The sequence below is a fragment of the Mchenga conophoros genome, linkage group LG3 (genome assembly GCF_057382185.1).
Source record: "Mchenga conophoros isolate Kocher_MC1m ecotype Shallow Benthic linkage group LG3, M_conophoros_male_GT1.1, whole genome shotgun sequence".
Lineage (NCBI taxonomy): Eukaryota > Metazoa > Chordata > Actinopteri > Cichliformes > Cichlidae > Mchenga > Mchenga conophoros.
Genome location: NC_140528.1, coordinates 20,830,475 through 20,846,516, shown reverse-complemented (window position 1 = coordinate 20,846,516; position 16,042 = coordinate 20,830,475). Strand labels below are relative to the sequence as shown.

The following is a 16,042-nucleotide window of genomic DNA, read 5'->3' as shown; positions in this document are numbered from 1 at the left end:
TTTCAATACAGTATTATCACAATTGTGCAAAAATACAGGCATGAAAGCTTAAAGTGCGCGATCACAATAAAGGTGACGTTCAGAGACTGACTGAGTGATCTGAGAACTCATCAGCCCTCATCACTGCCTTCACTTACTTGCTGCTATGGGTGCAGGAATAACACAGTTATGCAGTTATCTGGGACTCTCCACCATTTGACCTTAGAACTGAAGAAGCTTCTCGGATGAGAGGTGAAACGTCTTCAAGTAACTTAAAGAAGTCCAGACGCTTTTCTTTACAAGCTCCTTTGACCAGTTATGCAGTTACTTTCTCAGTCTGCTAGAGCCTCCGCTTGAACGCAAGAACCTTCATTTATCTTCTCAAACGGAATTCAAAATGTTTTTTACAAATTGAAGGATTAAGATATAAATCGCAGAAGCATCGATCCACACATTCAAAGAAGAACAACCCAACAAACTCTTCATAAAACTCCAAGAGTATGAAAATCTTTATTTCTGTCTATTCTGTGTTGTTAATAACATCACATCTTCACATAGTAGCAAAATCATATTAAACAAACATTAATCTCAACATGCATACTGTACTTCAAGTTTCTCTCATGGAAAGGCCAGTGTTACTTTTATAGTATCCTTTCCATAAATATCATAAATATCTTTACCCATGTAGTGGAATTATTTTATTTTTTCATTTTAGTTAACAAGTATAATGTGACCACATTCACTTTTTATCAGGACAAGCTACACCACCACGGTGGTTAGCATACAATAACACTGCCTTGTTCTCAAAGCTTCTTGCTAACTGTACTTTTTTCTGAGATGTTCTCTTTAAGTAAGGATACTGAAAGTGTAAGCAGTGTATACGGTCACATCACGTGCTTAAGGTTGTGTTAGCACTGATAATTCCTTCACAGTTCTTTAAAGATGCTGAAGTCATCATATCAGCTGTAAATGCAGTGCTGCTGCTGTCCTTACGCTATACTTTCAAGCATCACACTTTCTTACTGACCAGTTTATTTCCACTTTTTATGCTCTAGTATGGTGTGACTGAATGAAGTCAGCAAACCAAATTCTGTCCATCTGAGGATGAGAAGAAACTTGCATGAAATGGGAAGAATGAGATGAAGATGGCTCCTATGCTTTAGACGTGGCACTGTTTCTGCCATTGTAAGTACGCTAATGCTTGAAAGATCCATTAAAAGTCTGACACTTCACTCTTCAGCTGGAGCGTCCATCAAGTTTTACATTCCAGGTTTCCTCGTTGGGATTACGACTCAGACGATGATGTGAAAAATTAGTTATTACATTAAACCCATAAAATCAACACTGGCAAAAAAGCCGTGCACTTCACAGAGCAGCTTTCTATGGCCGAGCAGCTCCTGCAGGTGTAAGGTGTAGGTGTCACAGCACTCTGGTCCAAAGAGGTTATGTGCAGCATGCAGACAGAAAATGGCTTTACAGAATATGACTGAATGTTGAGGCACCAAAACACACTCAGTCTGCCCCTCAGTCTGATCAAGAAGAAAACCTGACTGAGCGCTTCATAACATCAGTACGATGATGTCTCAGAGGCCATGTTCAGGTTATTCTCCCGTCCACACTGAGCGGGCGGATCAGTGGAGTCTGCATTAGCTTTAACAGAAAGGTCTGATTTAAGCAGGTAAGCTGAATAGACAAGAAAAGCTAGAAAGCTTTATCAACTATAACCCCAGCGAGGACCTTGACAGGTGTCTTGTGTACAGGTGAAGGCTGGACAGTCAGCAGGATACCTTCCTAACATTTGTCATTCCCAGCATTGAACCGTTTCCTGGCACAGCCTCAGTGAAACAGAGCATCGTTTCCACCCCACAGTTACAGACAGGCTGTGCTTTTCTTTGGTAACACCGTCGAAAGAGAAGCCCCGTGTCCTCTCTCAGTAGCTGCTTTCGTGTCCTGTCAGGATGTACAGGCTGCTCAGTGCTGACGGGTCATCAGTCGGTGTGCTCTGAAGGATGATGGCTCTGCACATTGTCAGCAAATGAGAAGGAGATGAGTTGTAAAGGAGAGCCAGAGAAAGGCAGTACTAACCTAAAGCCAGTGCCTCCACCTGCTTCTACTCCTCCCACCTCTAGTACTAACACTACTCTACTGATACTACAACCACTGTAGTTTGACTTTAATGCTACACACTGGTACAGTACTGGTACACTTACTGGAGTTTTACTCCTGTTCCTGCTCATCACCACGCCTACTACTTTTTAAAACTTTATGATAAGTGTGAACATTTACACACCAGCATACAAACAAGTTTAAAGTAGAAAAAAGGAAGCAAAGAGCTGAGAAATACATAAAACATAACACAGAAGAAAAAGAAACCTTTGCAGGGATTCCTTCTACACCCAGTTTGAGTAAAAACTAACTGAAACACAAGGAAAGAAGATAAGATCAACTAAAATAAGGGTTGTATAATAATACTTAGTACTGGCAGCCACCAGCGCTAAGCCTCAGCCTCCCAGTAGACACACCTATGGTACCGATTTAAAATCCTACATGTCTTTGTTCTCAGGTTATCACGTTCACAAACTTTGGTGTCCACGCTATTTGCCTGCCAGGCTGACAATGATTTAGATCACAGAAACATTTTTAAGCTGTTATTCCTGGTTTCACAGTGGAAAACTCCGGGTAACGTCCATTATCTTTGCTCCTGTATAAGACTTTCCTGAATGCTGAGGTTTGGTCTTCCACATGAAATTCAGTACTTTTGTTTCAGTTTCATTAATGATGCATTGATTTTGGACATCGATGTAATATATATGTGATACACGACAGTCTTTGAGTCCGTCCTTCTCATATATAATCCCACTGTTTTTGCACTTCAGATGATTCCAGTAATGACTGATTTAAAAAAGAAAAGTGAAATATTTCTAATGAACTCACCACGATTCTTATTACAAACTTCATTAAGAGCTGCTGGATCAACAGGGGTGTCCTGGATTTGTTAGTAATATAATATAGTAATATATTATTATTAGTTTTAATTATTTAGTCAAAAATCAATTCCAGACTGCTCTGAGCAACATGCTGCAGCGAGAGTCCTGACAGGGACTAGAAACAGAACATTTATTGGCTCCCTGTTTTATCCAGAATAAAAGATTCAAAATCCTCACATAAAAGGTTTTGAATAATCAGCTCCTGTCTTATCTTAATGACCTTATAGTACCATATCACCCCATTAGAGCACTTCGTTCCAAGTATTTAAAAGTAAAATGGGAGCCAGACCCTTCGGTTTCCAGGCCCCTCTTGGTAAATGGTAAATGGACCGGTTCTTATATAGTGGTTTTCTACTCTGAGCACTCAAAGCTTGCCTCATTCACCCGTTCACACCCATTCATACTCTGACGGATGCACCGAAGAGCAACTTTCATGCAGGATATCTGGCATGTAGACGGGGAGTAGGTGACCTGCTCCCCCACCTGAACTACAGCCACCACTTCTGTGGAACCAGCTTCCAGTTTGGGTTTGGGAGACAGACACCCTCTCTACTTTTAACATTAGGCTTCAAACTTTCCTTTCTTCCCTGAATCCTCCCTTAGTGAGCCTAAGTCTAGGCTGCTGGTGGGTTCCCGTGATGCACCAAGTGTTTCTTCTTCAGTCGCCCTTTTCACTCACTATCTGTTTAAACACCTCTCTGCATTCAATCATTAGTTGAGAATATTCTCTGGCTCTCTTCCCCAGATTGTCTTTGTCCCGTCTTCCTCCTCTCACCCCCCCCCCCAACCAATCGCAGCAGATGCCCGCCCCTCCCCCAGCCTGGTTCAGGTTTTCACCTGCTAAAAGGGAGTTTTTCACCTTTGTGCACCATAATTCCAGGGCCTTTATCTTAAAATATACAGTGTCTTGAAGTGACTATTGTTGTGATTTGGCACTAGAATAAAGAAAATTAGCACTAAGGAAAGTAGTTTTCTGTACAAAGTGTCAGGTAGACGGTAGTTGGTAACTTTAATGGCTGTTTTTCTTTGGAGGGCTGCATGCAAACACATAGGCTGCATTTCCTAAATCCTTGGATCTGAGTAACCAACAGAACAAACACTCTAGTGTGACTCCTGCTTTAATGCTACCATTAATGCTAGCAGTATTCATGCTACTTCCACATGCTACTCTGAAAATCACTTCCAGGTCTATTAACAATAGTATCAAGAAAAATACTATCCTGATTACTTCTGATGTACTAGGATTACTAGTTTCTCACAGTGATTGATAGCTCTTGTCAGCATACAGTTAACATACCTGTTTGTTCCCAGAACTCTGAACACACGACTCTCATCTGTAATTTCTTGTGTTACCTGCCTATAAAGTGAAAATTCACATGTGTAATGACTTAGAACAAATATGATACGCACATGATACGAGCTCAGCCAACGTTGGATGAATTTACTAGTTCATCACCTCATCTGAAACTCCTCCCTTTGAGGCCATGCTTCCAGAACGCCAGCACACTATCCTGCAAGCAGACTGACAGAACAGGAGGTGTCACTCAGCTTTCAGGACACACATCAGCTCTCATTCACTTTGTTTGTCACATCATCATTTCTACCTAGTGTTTCAATGGGGAAGTCAAAGACTATTTCTGCAGCCAGCTGTCTGGATGGAAGTCCTTGCAGGTTCACGATCTTTACAGTTCCTGTCCAAACAGTACACAGATTGAGAATGAGCATGAAAGACATTTGAAGGATTCACAATATGCGAGGGGACTTACTTTCCAAGGTGATGAGAACAGTGTCTCGGTCCAGCTGGGTTACCTGCACGACTCTGAGTGCTCCACTATCTCCTGATGCACGGAAAGAAGGAAGCTTGTTGCAACAAGTTGAAGCTTGAAGCTTCAGGAAGTCAGCAGAGACACGCAGAAACGGTCCTACCTGGCACTGGAACAGGAGCGCCGTTCAGCTCTATAATATCAAACCTGAGCTGTTGGCCGGTTGGTGGTTTATCATTACTACAGTCTCTCACTCCAACACACAGCTGAGAAGAGAATCTGGGAGTCTGATGGCGAGTTGCTGTGAAACAGTCACCAAGGAAAACAAAAAAAACTAAATAAATTCTCATGGATGGTTAAGTGATGCTTGTTAAACCTGAGCTGAACCTGTTCATACAACCGTCAAAAACAGCACAACAGAATTCTTGTATGATTATTAAATCTTGAGATTAAAGATAAACCGATGCCATCCACCCATCCATCCATCCATCCATCCATCCACCCATCCATCCATCCATCCATCCATCCATCCATCCACCCGTCCATCCGTCCAGCCGTCCATCCATTCATCCATCCATCCATCCATCCATCCATCCATCCATCCATCCATCCATCCATCCACCCGTCCATCTGTTCGTCCAAACATCCACCCACCCACCCATCCATCCATCCATCCATCCATCCATCCGTCCGTCCATCCATCCATCCATCCATCCATCCATCCATCCATCCATCCACCCGTCCATCCATCCATCCATCCACCCGTCCATCCATCCATCCACCCGTCCACCCATCCGTCCATCCATCCATCCACCCACCCATCCCTCCATCCATCCATCCATCCATCCATCCATCCATCCATCCGTCCATCCAGCCGTCCATCCATCCATCCACCCGTCCATCCATCCATCCATCCACCCATCCATCCATCCATCCATCCATCCATTCATCCATCCATCCATCCATCCATCCAGCCGTCCATCCATCCATCCATCCACCTGTCGATCCATCCTTCCATCCATCCAGCCGTCCATCCATCCATCCATCCACCTGTCGATCCATCCTTCCATCCTTCCATCCATCCATCCATCCATCCATCCATCCATCCATCCATCCATCCATCCCCTAACTGCACGTCTTTGGACTGATGCCACTTTTCCATAATGTTGTGGCACAGGCGTGTTTCTCCAAGCAGCACTGTGTTAGGACTGCAGACAGGCTTAACACAGAGCTCTGTTCTCACAGTACATACATTATCGTTATGAAATGTGCGAGACATTCACAAAAAAACTGTCAATTATCTGTGCTATGTGATCTAATGGTGCATGCTGGCGTTGAACTGTGTGCTGATAACACTGTTCCTGTAGCACAGAAAACACATGGTAACCATTCAGTTACACGAGCTTGGACCCAGAGAAGGTGCTGTTGGTGTTTTTGGACGGCGTTTATACAACGTTTCTTTTATTTAGTCTCTAAAATCTTGTTGGGCTTGAATAAAAAGTATGCATATATTATTAAAAAAAATCAATTACATTCTTCAGCTTCAGATTTTGATATGCTGTCTGTCTACTTTTATGTAATCCAGGTCTAATGGCTGGTTTGCATTGTGGAAATTGGGGTAGAGTTAGAAAGGAAGACATTTATTCAGGTGGCAAGTTCGACATATCTGTACAAACCTTTAGATGCATGAACTTTTGAAGAGGCTCATACCACAAGAGTAAAACCAGGCCAGATGGGACAGCCCCGCACAGATATGTACTATCTGTGTATGGGTTTCTTGCTGAAACAGAGAGAGCAGGACTAAGTGTCTGCAGTTGTTCTCCGTGAACAAACAGACTGACCAGAGTAACTCGGCATTGCTTACCTACACTGCACCTCCTACAACCTTTAGTGTCAGGAATCTTTACAGATATGGTAAACTTTCTGTGGCCAACAGAGAATATCCAGGTCAGAACAAGCAGACAAAATTGGGTTTACAGTATCCTCCTTCCTCAAAATCAAGTGGTAGCATCATACATGACATTATTAACACTGCTGCACCTACAGCTCCTGTTTCCCTGCATCTGTGATGGCGTGTCGTACCTGAGACTGATCCGCTCAGTGAGGCGGTTGGTGCTGAGCGACAGGCTGCTGTGTTTCTTGTGCAGATGTCCTTTCTGTTCAAACAGAGCTGGCAGGCTGTGCGAGTAAAGCTGGGCCGACTTGCCTGCAGGATGGAGCCTTTTTAGAGCAGCATATTATCGAGTGGACACAATGTTCTCCGTTTGTGTCACGCTGTTTGTTACCTGATACGGACATCAGCACATTGTTCATAACATATAGCCATATACATCGCTGAGGGAGGAGCTGTGGGGAAAAGACAAGCAGTTCACTGAGACTTCAAACATCCAGCTTCAGTCATCAGACTGTTCCAGAAACATCATTTCCTGGTTTTCAGTGCTCCTCCTTTCATCAGGAGCTGCACTCCTTACTCAGGTTTTTCAGGGTGATGCGATTAATGACTTGCACTTTTTTGTTATTACTTGCATTTTTACACAATGCTCTTCTACTCTGACTGACACTTTCAACTACCAGCTTGACCGCGCATCACTCTTTTCTACCTCAAAACGACCAGTTACACATGTCTGCATGAATTCTGCACGCACGTTTTTCACTACAAGCTGCACACAAACACGTGCGCACATCCATGATTTACTCCAAACCTAACTTAACCTTCGGCGCTTTTTAACTTTCAACCCCTTCAGTGGAAACATTGGGAGAAGTTTGCCAATGTGGTATTATAATATTATTTTATGCCACGTTAGACCCCTAATTGAAGATTGTGAATTATTATGTAGTTTTAGTTTGCATTATTCTCCTGAATTAGAAGAAGCTGATAACTATTGCATTTGTTAAACTGATTTGCATTACATTAGACTGCTGATTTATTGTGAATGAATGATATTGTTTCATGATGCATTATACTGCTGAGTTATAAGAAATACTGTTCGCAGAAAGTCATCGCCTTATTTGTCTGATTAGAAGAGAACAGAACATGCTGGAGTTTTCTGCCCCATCTCAGCAGGAGCAGATAAACAGGGAGCCAAGGTCGTAGCTTAGGCGCCGTGTGAGAGAAAGCATGTGAATGTTTAGGCTTTTATGATAAGGTGGGGGCCACTAGAGGCTATAAGAGTTTGATCAATGCTCCACCATTTTGAGATCTGATGCTGTCTACGTACGGTGTCCATCTCCCACGCGTGTGATCATTAAAATCATCGTTTGACTCAACCCGGTCGGACCAGTGTTGTTATTGTGGTTTTTCCTCTTGTATCCATCCCCAATATTTGAATCCGTAACACCATCAAACTCGTCGTTGGAGGGGAGAGGGAGGGGAAACAGGAGGACAAAGGATGGCGGGAACAACTGAGCTGTAGTGCTTTTTTTTTTTCAACTGTGCAATATTTGCAATATTGTTTTATATTCGACCTTTTTTGTGGGGCAAATAATATTGACACCAGTCATTTTGTGTTTTTCTGAAATTATTCTGTTATTGTGTACAAAATATTAAAAAAATTCAGCTATATATGTTGATGCATGCTTTTATTACCAGTCGCATTGATTGCTGTAACGCCCTGCTCTCTGGTCTCCCCAAAAAGAATATATCACCCTTACAACTTTTACAAAACTGCAGCTCGTGTGCTGACGAAGACCAGAGGGTGGGCCCACAGTACACCGGTTTTAGAATCGCTGCATTGGCTCCCCGTGTATTTCAGGATCGATTTTAAAGTTCTTTTATTGGTTTTTAAATGTCTTAATGGTCTGCTTCTCTCAATGACTATCGCCCTGTAGCCCTCACCTCAGTAGTGATGAAGTGCTTTGAACGCCTGGTCAGAGACTTCATCATTTCTTCACTACCAGACACACTGGACCCGCTACAGTTCGCTTACCGTCCAAATCGTTCCACAGACGATGCCATCTCTCATCTCCTCCACACATCACTCACTCACTTGGACATTAGAAGGGGGAATTATGTTAAAATGCTCTTCATAGACTACAGCTCTGCATTTAATACCATAATTCCCTCCACACTCACCACCAAGCTGGAGCATCTGGGACTCAGCTCATCTATGTGTCAGTGGATCTCCAACTTCCTAACTGGCACACCACAGGCAGTAAGGATGGGCGGACATGTCTCAGCCTCCACCACTCTCAGCACTGGAGCCCCCCAGGGGTGTGTTCTGAGCCCCCTGCTGTACTCTCTGTACACATATGACTGCGTGGCCACTACCAGCTCCACCACCATCATCAAGTTTGCTGACGACACCGTCGTGGTGGGCCTGATCTCTGATAACAACGAGACGGCCTACCTGAAGGAGATTAGGAATCTGGAGAACTGGTGCCAGAGGAACAACCTCCTTCTAAACGTCAGTAAGACAAAGGAGCTGATAGTGGACTTCAGCACTAAGCAGGAGAGGAACTACCAGACCCCTGTCATCAACGAGTGCCCAGTGGAGAGAGTGGACAGCTTCAAATACCTCGGAGTTCACATCACGCTGGACCTGTCATGGTCCTGTCACATCAACACCATGGTGAAAAAGGCCCGTCAGCGTCTCTACCACCTCAGACGCTTGAGAGACTTCCAACTGCCCTCCAAGGTGCTCAGGAACTTTTACTCGTGCACCATAGAGAGCATCCTGACGGGAAACATCTTAACCTGGTTCGGGAACAGCACCATGCAGGACAGACGAGCTCTACAGAGGGTTGTGCGGTCAGCTGAGCGCACCATCCGCTCCGAGCTCCCTGACCTGCACTCAATCTACAGCAGGCGGTGCTGGACCAAGGCCAGGAAGATCGTGAAGGACCTCAGCCATCCCAACAACAGACTGTTCACTCTGCTGAGGTCAGGAAAGCGATTCCGCTCCCTGAAGACCAACACAGAGAGACTGAGGAGGAGCTTCTTCCCGCAGGCGATACGGTCTCTCAATCACACCACCACACAGTACTGACCCACACATATGGTTCTTACACACACTGGACTTTCTGGACATTGTTTTCACTTCATCACTTAAATCACTTTAAGCATATTTGCACTGCACAAGACATAATGTGGATTGCACAACACTGGTCACTATATTCTTCATTTCCAGTTAATACTTGTACAGCTGCTGTTATTGTGTATATATTTATTTATTTATATTTCTTCATACATTCTTATATAGTTCTATATTGTGTATTTTGTTGTACAGTTATTTTATTTTCAACTTTAATTTATATATTTTATCTTATTCTCCCAGTTAAATTTACCCTTCATTCTAATTTGTGTTGTACAGTTATTTCATTTTTAACCTTAATTTATATCTTATTCCCTCCTAGTTAAATTTTTAATTTTTCCTATTTATTTCCTATTTATTTCCTTTTTTTTTTTTCTTTAGGTCACGAGCAGTTGTCCAAGCATTTCACTGCATATCGTACTGTGTATGACTGTGTACGACTGTATACGTGACAAATAAAATTTGAATTTGAATTTGATTTGGGCCGTCTTATCTCTCAGATCTGCTTTTACCATATGAACCCTCGCGGACCTTGAGGTCCTCTGGTACTGGCCTTTTGACTGTTCCCAAAGACAGCACACATACTCACGGAGAGGCAGCTTTTCAGTGGTATGGTCCTCATCTGTGGAACAGCCTGCCGGAGGAGCTCAGGGCCGCAGAGAACGTACATGTTTTTAAGAACAGGCTCAAGACCACCTTTTTAATTTATCTTTCACCTAACGTTTATTTATTTTATGCTTATTTATTCTATCCTGTTATTCTATTTATTAATTTAGGTTTTACCTAATATTTATTGATTTTATTCTTACTCATTTTTTATCTTCTTACTATTTCTATTGTATCCCGTTCTTATTTACTTTATCTTTTTACCCTGTATATATCCTATTGTGACATATCTCCAGTGTTTCCTCGGAGGGGGCTCTCTGCACCGGGGCTGTGATCGACCGTGGCTGCTGGGGCTCTGGGGGTCCTCTCAGCCTGGCTGGGGGGGGGATATGGGTGCATTCATGATTGTTTATGTTAATGAGAGTGTGGGGGGTTAGTTGGAGGGCGGGGTGGGGTGCTTTTAACCATGTAAAGCACTTTGTGCTACTTTTTTTGTATGAAAAGTGCTTTATAAATAAAGATTGATTGATTGATTAATTTCCCAGCTTTGGTCATTATATACAGTATTTTGGAGACAGAGAGTTACAGACTCTCTCCCAGACCACGGACTCATAATACAAGTCAGAGCTTTATAAAAAAAAAAAAGTTGTGTTTTCTAAATTGGAGTTCAAGTTATTTGTACTTCCAATAGTGTTAACATACTACACAGGTCATGAACAAGATTTCTTTTACATTTTCATTGTAAATGGGCTGAAGCAGTTCATTAAAAGTAGTCTAACATAAATGTAAACGCTGTAATTTGATTATTTTAATAAACCATGAAACTTGGATGGATTCGATGCCGGTGTGACCACAGTGCACACGTCTGCTGTCGCTCACAGTGGTCCAAGGAACCGCTCAGGGAGTTTGTGTGTTCGCTCAGACACCTGAAAAATTAGAGGGAACATTGGGCCTATGACATTCAATACCCAGTTATTAAAATGTTAAGTGTAAATCATCCCCAGCCCACAATAGCAGCTGAATTTACTACGATTTCAGATCTTTTTACACGTCAATAAGAAACCACCGATGTGTAAAACAGGCTGACAACAGAATGACGTAAACCACACTGCTGCAACTGTGCAGCTCTCAGGTTTTATCTATTGTTTCTCTGTGTGGCCAGCAGGGGGAGGTGTTTTTTTTTTTTTTTTAATATTAATGAAAACATTTTTCATGAAAGTTGCAAATTTGTTATCTGTTTTTATGACATTTTTCACTGTGGATTACAACAACATCAACATTAGAAAATGAAATACATTTATAGTAGGTGATCATTAATCACTATTATTGGCACTATTAAAGGGCCCCAAAAATCAAACTTTGCTTAGGGCACCACGGAGGGCCAACCCTTTTTACACTTCAACGATTGTACACAAAATACAATCATCCATCCTTCTATCTATTTATTTTTGTCCACTTATATAATTCAGCATCACAGGGAAGCTGGATCCCAGTTGTTTTTCACAGAGGGCCAAGCAGTGGAGGGAGCTGCCGACCTCCCAGCAATACATGTAAAAGCTTTATTTTATGCTGACTCTGGTCATCTTTATCTATCATAAAAATTTGCTTCACGATCTGAAACACGTAAGTGTGGCAAATATGCAAATAGCTAAGAAATCAGGATGGGGTAAATCGTTTCTCACTGCACTTCTGTTAGGCGACTGAATAAAAACACAAAGTCAGCAGTCTGGCTATGAATGTCTTTAATGTTTCCAAGATCAGAATCACATCAGGGTGTACAACCTCACCCCTGGCGCCGTTGCCCACCTCTCAATTTTAAATACACGTAGACATTGAGGGCTACCAGGAGGGGCTATGCGCTTACCTGCTGCTGAGTAATTGCATATGAGAGCATGAGGGTGGGAATGGATGTTTGTATCTGTGTGTGCCTGTTTGTCTGTGTCCATATGTCAGGTCGGGTATCAGACGCCACCTCTCTGGGGACATCTCAGGCCCTCCAAGGTATGGAGGCCTATCTCCCCCCACCACTCCCCCTGCCAGTGGCAGACGCCTTCAGACATCGGTGCATTGGTGGTTCTTTGTGTCTGGGGATGGGCGTCCAGGTACTGCTCCAGGGCCTGGAGCCTGGGGCTCGCTCGGGCTCCTTCAGGGTGCGGTGCCTTTGGCCTCTCAACCTGGGGCTCGGTCACTCTGGCACAGCTGGCTGCTGGCGGAGCTCACGGGCACGTCACGTTTAAATCATGCTTTTTATCCATTTTGTTTTTTAATGTTCTGTAAAGAACTTGGGATCACCTTGTTGTTGAATTGTGCGATATAAATAAACTTGCCTTGCATTTTGGCTGCTACCTCAAAGCACACTGTGCGCTGTCGATCTTACGTGCTGCACAATAATATTCAATATTTAGCATTTACAGTTATATTCACATAGATCATCGCGATGCTGTTGTTTATTATATTGCTCTCTTTTGTTTGCTTGTTTTCTCTTTTTTCTTTCTCAACAGGTGATCCAGGTGATTGATAGATGGATTTTTTGTCTGTTTGTTTTGTTGGCTTGGACAACTTCCTACCAGACCCGTGGAAGTGGAAGCTTCAGTGAAGAAAGATTCCTGCTCCCAGCCGTTCATTGGCTCGGCATTTTAAACCCCTAAAGGGTCACCTGGCCTGTAACTAAACAGGGCCAATAAAAAAAAAATCACAAGAATAATACAAAAATTTCAGCCAGTTTAACTTAATACATTAACTTATTCTTGTGTACACAGTAATTCATAAATAAATAATGTATCAATAAAGATTGATCTAAACAGTTTAACTGCTATGTGCAGATAAAGGTTGCATAGCTTTAAAACATTTGCTATCCAGCAAATATCAGTCAAACTCAACACAAAAGGAAACACAACAATCGTTCAAATTGTTTGGACCGGTGATCCAAATCAACTGGCGTTGGTCAAACAGATGTGTGGTAGACTTACTTTGAAGGAGCTGCTACCGACAAACCAGCAAATAAACACCAAATATTTCATCTGTGACATTTGTGAGGTTTCCTCAAACACACTCCGTCAGTCTTGTTGCTGTTGAACGACAAACTATTTAAAAATGTCGCGGGTTTACCTGGTCATATTCTCATTCACGGGGCGCTCGCCAAAACAAAAGCAAACCATTAACACCACGCCGATGCTGTTCACAGGACAGCAAGAGTAACGATCAGGAGCATCTGGTCTTCGTTATCGTTCCCCTCGTGCGTGTTATTACTGCGATTTCAGCGTTTTCGCTTCACAACTAAAGTGTGCAGTTTACTTTGTGTGCACTCAAATGGAGTCAAGTCAATTAGCGCCACCTGTGGTCAAGTGCCATAGCCTACAGCCAGATGAACTTGTGACACACATCTGAGCCAGGTTTCAATTCCTGTTTCATGCACAATACATTTGTAACTTTTAATTTTTTCTGTTTTTGTGTCTTGCAAATAAACCTTTAAACTGATTTGAAATGATGTTATGTATTTATTTTTGGCCCTGAGAGGCCAAACGGACTGCAACTTAAGAAAACACCAGCAATTTAAAAAAAAAACGCTGCAAAAGCACAAAAAACACAACTGAAATAGGAAAAAAGAAAACACAAATACAAAAAACGAAAACACAAATAGGAAAAAAGAAAACGGAAGTGTTTCTGGGGAGACAATAGTAATCAGTAATAAACAGAGCCAGTGTGACTAAGTGGAGCTTGTGAGAGTGAGTGGATTGAAGAAAGTGAGGGACTCAGATGTGTCAGTTGGTTTGTCTTTGTTTGTGAGTGTGGAGGAGAGATTGGGTTGGTTTTAAAGCTAAGTTAAGAATATTCTGAGTTTCAATTCAATTTTATTTATATAGCACCAAATCACAACAACAGTCGCCTCAAGGCGCTTTATATTGTACAGTTTAACTTGCATATGATCTTCAGTTTGCAGCTGGACTATCACATAGCAGCTGGAGCAGTCTCACATGGAGGCCAGTCCACTGCTGCCACCTGTGGCCAAGTGCCATAGCCTACTACTAGATGAACTTGTGACACACATCTGCAGTAGAGGCTGAGTGGCTGCTCTCACACCTGGAGCATCCAAATCGACCCACAAACACGCTGAAAGATGCAATGCCATCAATGTGGATTGTCAAGACTGAGAGACCTCTTCCCTCTGACCCCTCCCCAAACCCTCAAACCCTCCTACCCACCTCGACATACAAACTCTGTGTGGCTTCACGTGTTCTGTTGATGTTTACATGATCGAAATAACTTGAACACAAACACAAACAAACAAAGAGGAAGACCGCACCGGAAGGAAACAACTACAAGTCCCAGCATCCTCTGTGTTTAGGGAGCAGCAGTGAAAGTGAAAGCAGGAGGAGGAAGGTGGAGCTGAGGCAGGTGAGTGTTAACATGAATATGTTTCTTCTTATGACATAAAATAATTCCACGCTGTTCGTGTCTGTGGGTGAAATGTGAGGCCGGTCGGCTCCTCTGAGCGCTGGTTTCCTGTAAGTAGAGAGGAAGTGAGTTTAGCTGAGCCTCCGTTTAGTGTGAGAGAGCAGGAGGAGAGTGAGAGCTGTGCTGAGGCAGGGTGAGTGTTAACACCGCTCTGACATTACTGTGTCTCTGTGGCGGGAACAACAGGCTCCGTCAGTGGAGGCAAAAATAATCAGACTTTGGTTTTTCAAAGGAAACAACTTTATGTCGGAAGTTCCCGCACGCTCATTGGATAACGATGTGTCAATCTCGAGCTATTAGCCAATGAGCGTGCGGATTCACAGAAAGACCCGCCTTTATCACGGGACTTTAAAAACTACAATGGCGACAGAAACTCCGTGAGTGGAGTTCAGGGTGACGTTATGAACCTGTGACGTTTGAGCCACCTCCTGTTGATCGTGAAACTGATGGTTTCTGGTGTTTGGGTCTGTTTTTCTGTATTTATGCAGATAAAGTGTAAACTCAGATGAATTATACCATCAAATGTTAAAGGAAAATATCAGGATGAGTGTCTGTGAGCTGAGAAGGACATGAAGCGAGCAGTTTATCCCAGAGCTGAAGCTGCTCTGTGTGCAGAGATGAGCTCAGATTCCTGCTGTGATTGATCAACAGTCACAGAAATGTAGACTTGTAGTTATTACTGCAGTATGGTCACAGCAGATACTGATAAACATGTATTATGAGGATGGATGATCAAGTTTCTCACTCTCTCCTTTAAATCTCAGTTTTTTTCTTCTTCACAGTTTATCTGTTAATTTATTAATGAATAACACTGAAAGAGTTTCTGTTATATTTCCCCTTGAACATCAGCTTATTAGGGCGGCATTAGGAAATAGCCCCCCTCCAAAGAATGAATAAATGAATGATGATAATAATAAAATGATTCAAAAGCAGAGCTCAGAGTGGTAGAATGGTCAAACATGGATCCACGGGTGGTTCAACTGCATTTGGTGACGTGACCAAAGCAAATCTTTCAAATAATCCCACCATCAACGGGATGTTGTCTCCTTTACTACGGTTACTTTACTTGGTCACCGTGTGAATTTCTTTGAAATGAACCAAATTCTTTTATTTGTTGGTTGTTGCATATTTAACCTCTACAGTCAGGAAAGGAGGAGATGAGGCCTCAACAATGTTGGGTTGTAGCTGTGCTTCAGGTTAGAGTGAGTGTCCATGGAATAAA

At 42.7% G+C, this 16,042-nt stretch overlaps 1 protein-coding gene and 1 pseudogene across 2 annotated transcripts; one reads left to right on the top strand and one right to left on the bottom strand.

Annotated features, from left to right (window-relative positions):
* The window catches only part of LOC146577636 (protein NLRC3-like), a 177,435-nt pseudogene that overhangs the window by 117,563 nt on the left and 43,830 nt on the right, over positions 1-16,042 (top strand).
* LOC146577639 (mitogen-activated protein kinase kinase kinase kinase 2-like) lies at positions 4,433-7,278 on the bottom strand. Of its 2 annotated transcripts, XM_085268413.1 has the most exons (8): positions 7,015-7,278; positions 6,812-6,935; positions 6,594-6,652; positions 6,406-6,509; positions 4,893-5,030; positions 4,733-4,804; positions 4,571-4,657; positions 4,433-4,488 (listed from the first exon to the last, which is right to left on the bottom strand). In XM_085268413.1, exons 1-5 carry the CDS (start codon positions 7,040-7,042, stop codon positions 4,980-4,982), a joined length of 366 nt encoding a protein of 121 aa, XP_085124539.1. In that variant the 5' UTR covers positions 7,043-7,278; the 3' UTR covers positions 4,433-4,488; positions 4,571-4,657; positions 4,733-4,804; positions 4,893-4,979. The 2 variants fall into 2 exon arrangements, with proteins under 2 accessions (XP_085124539.1, XP_085124538.1); XM_085268412.1 differs by having other exon boundaries at positions 4,733-5,030.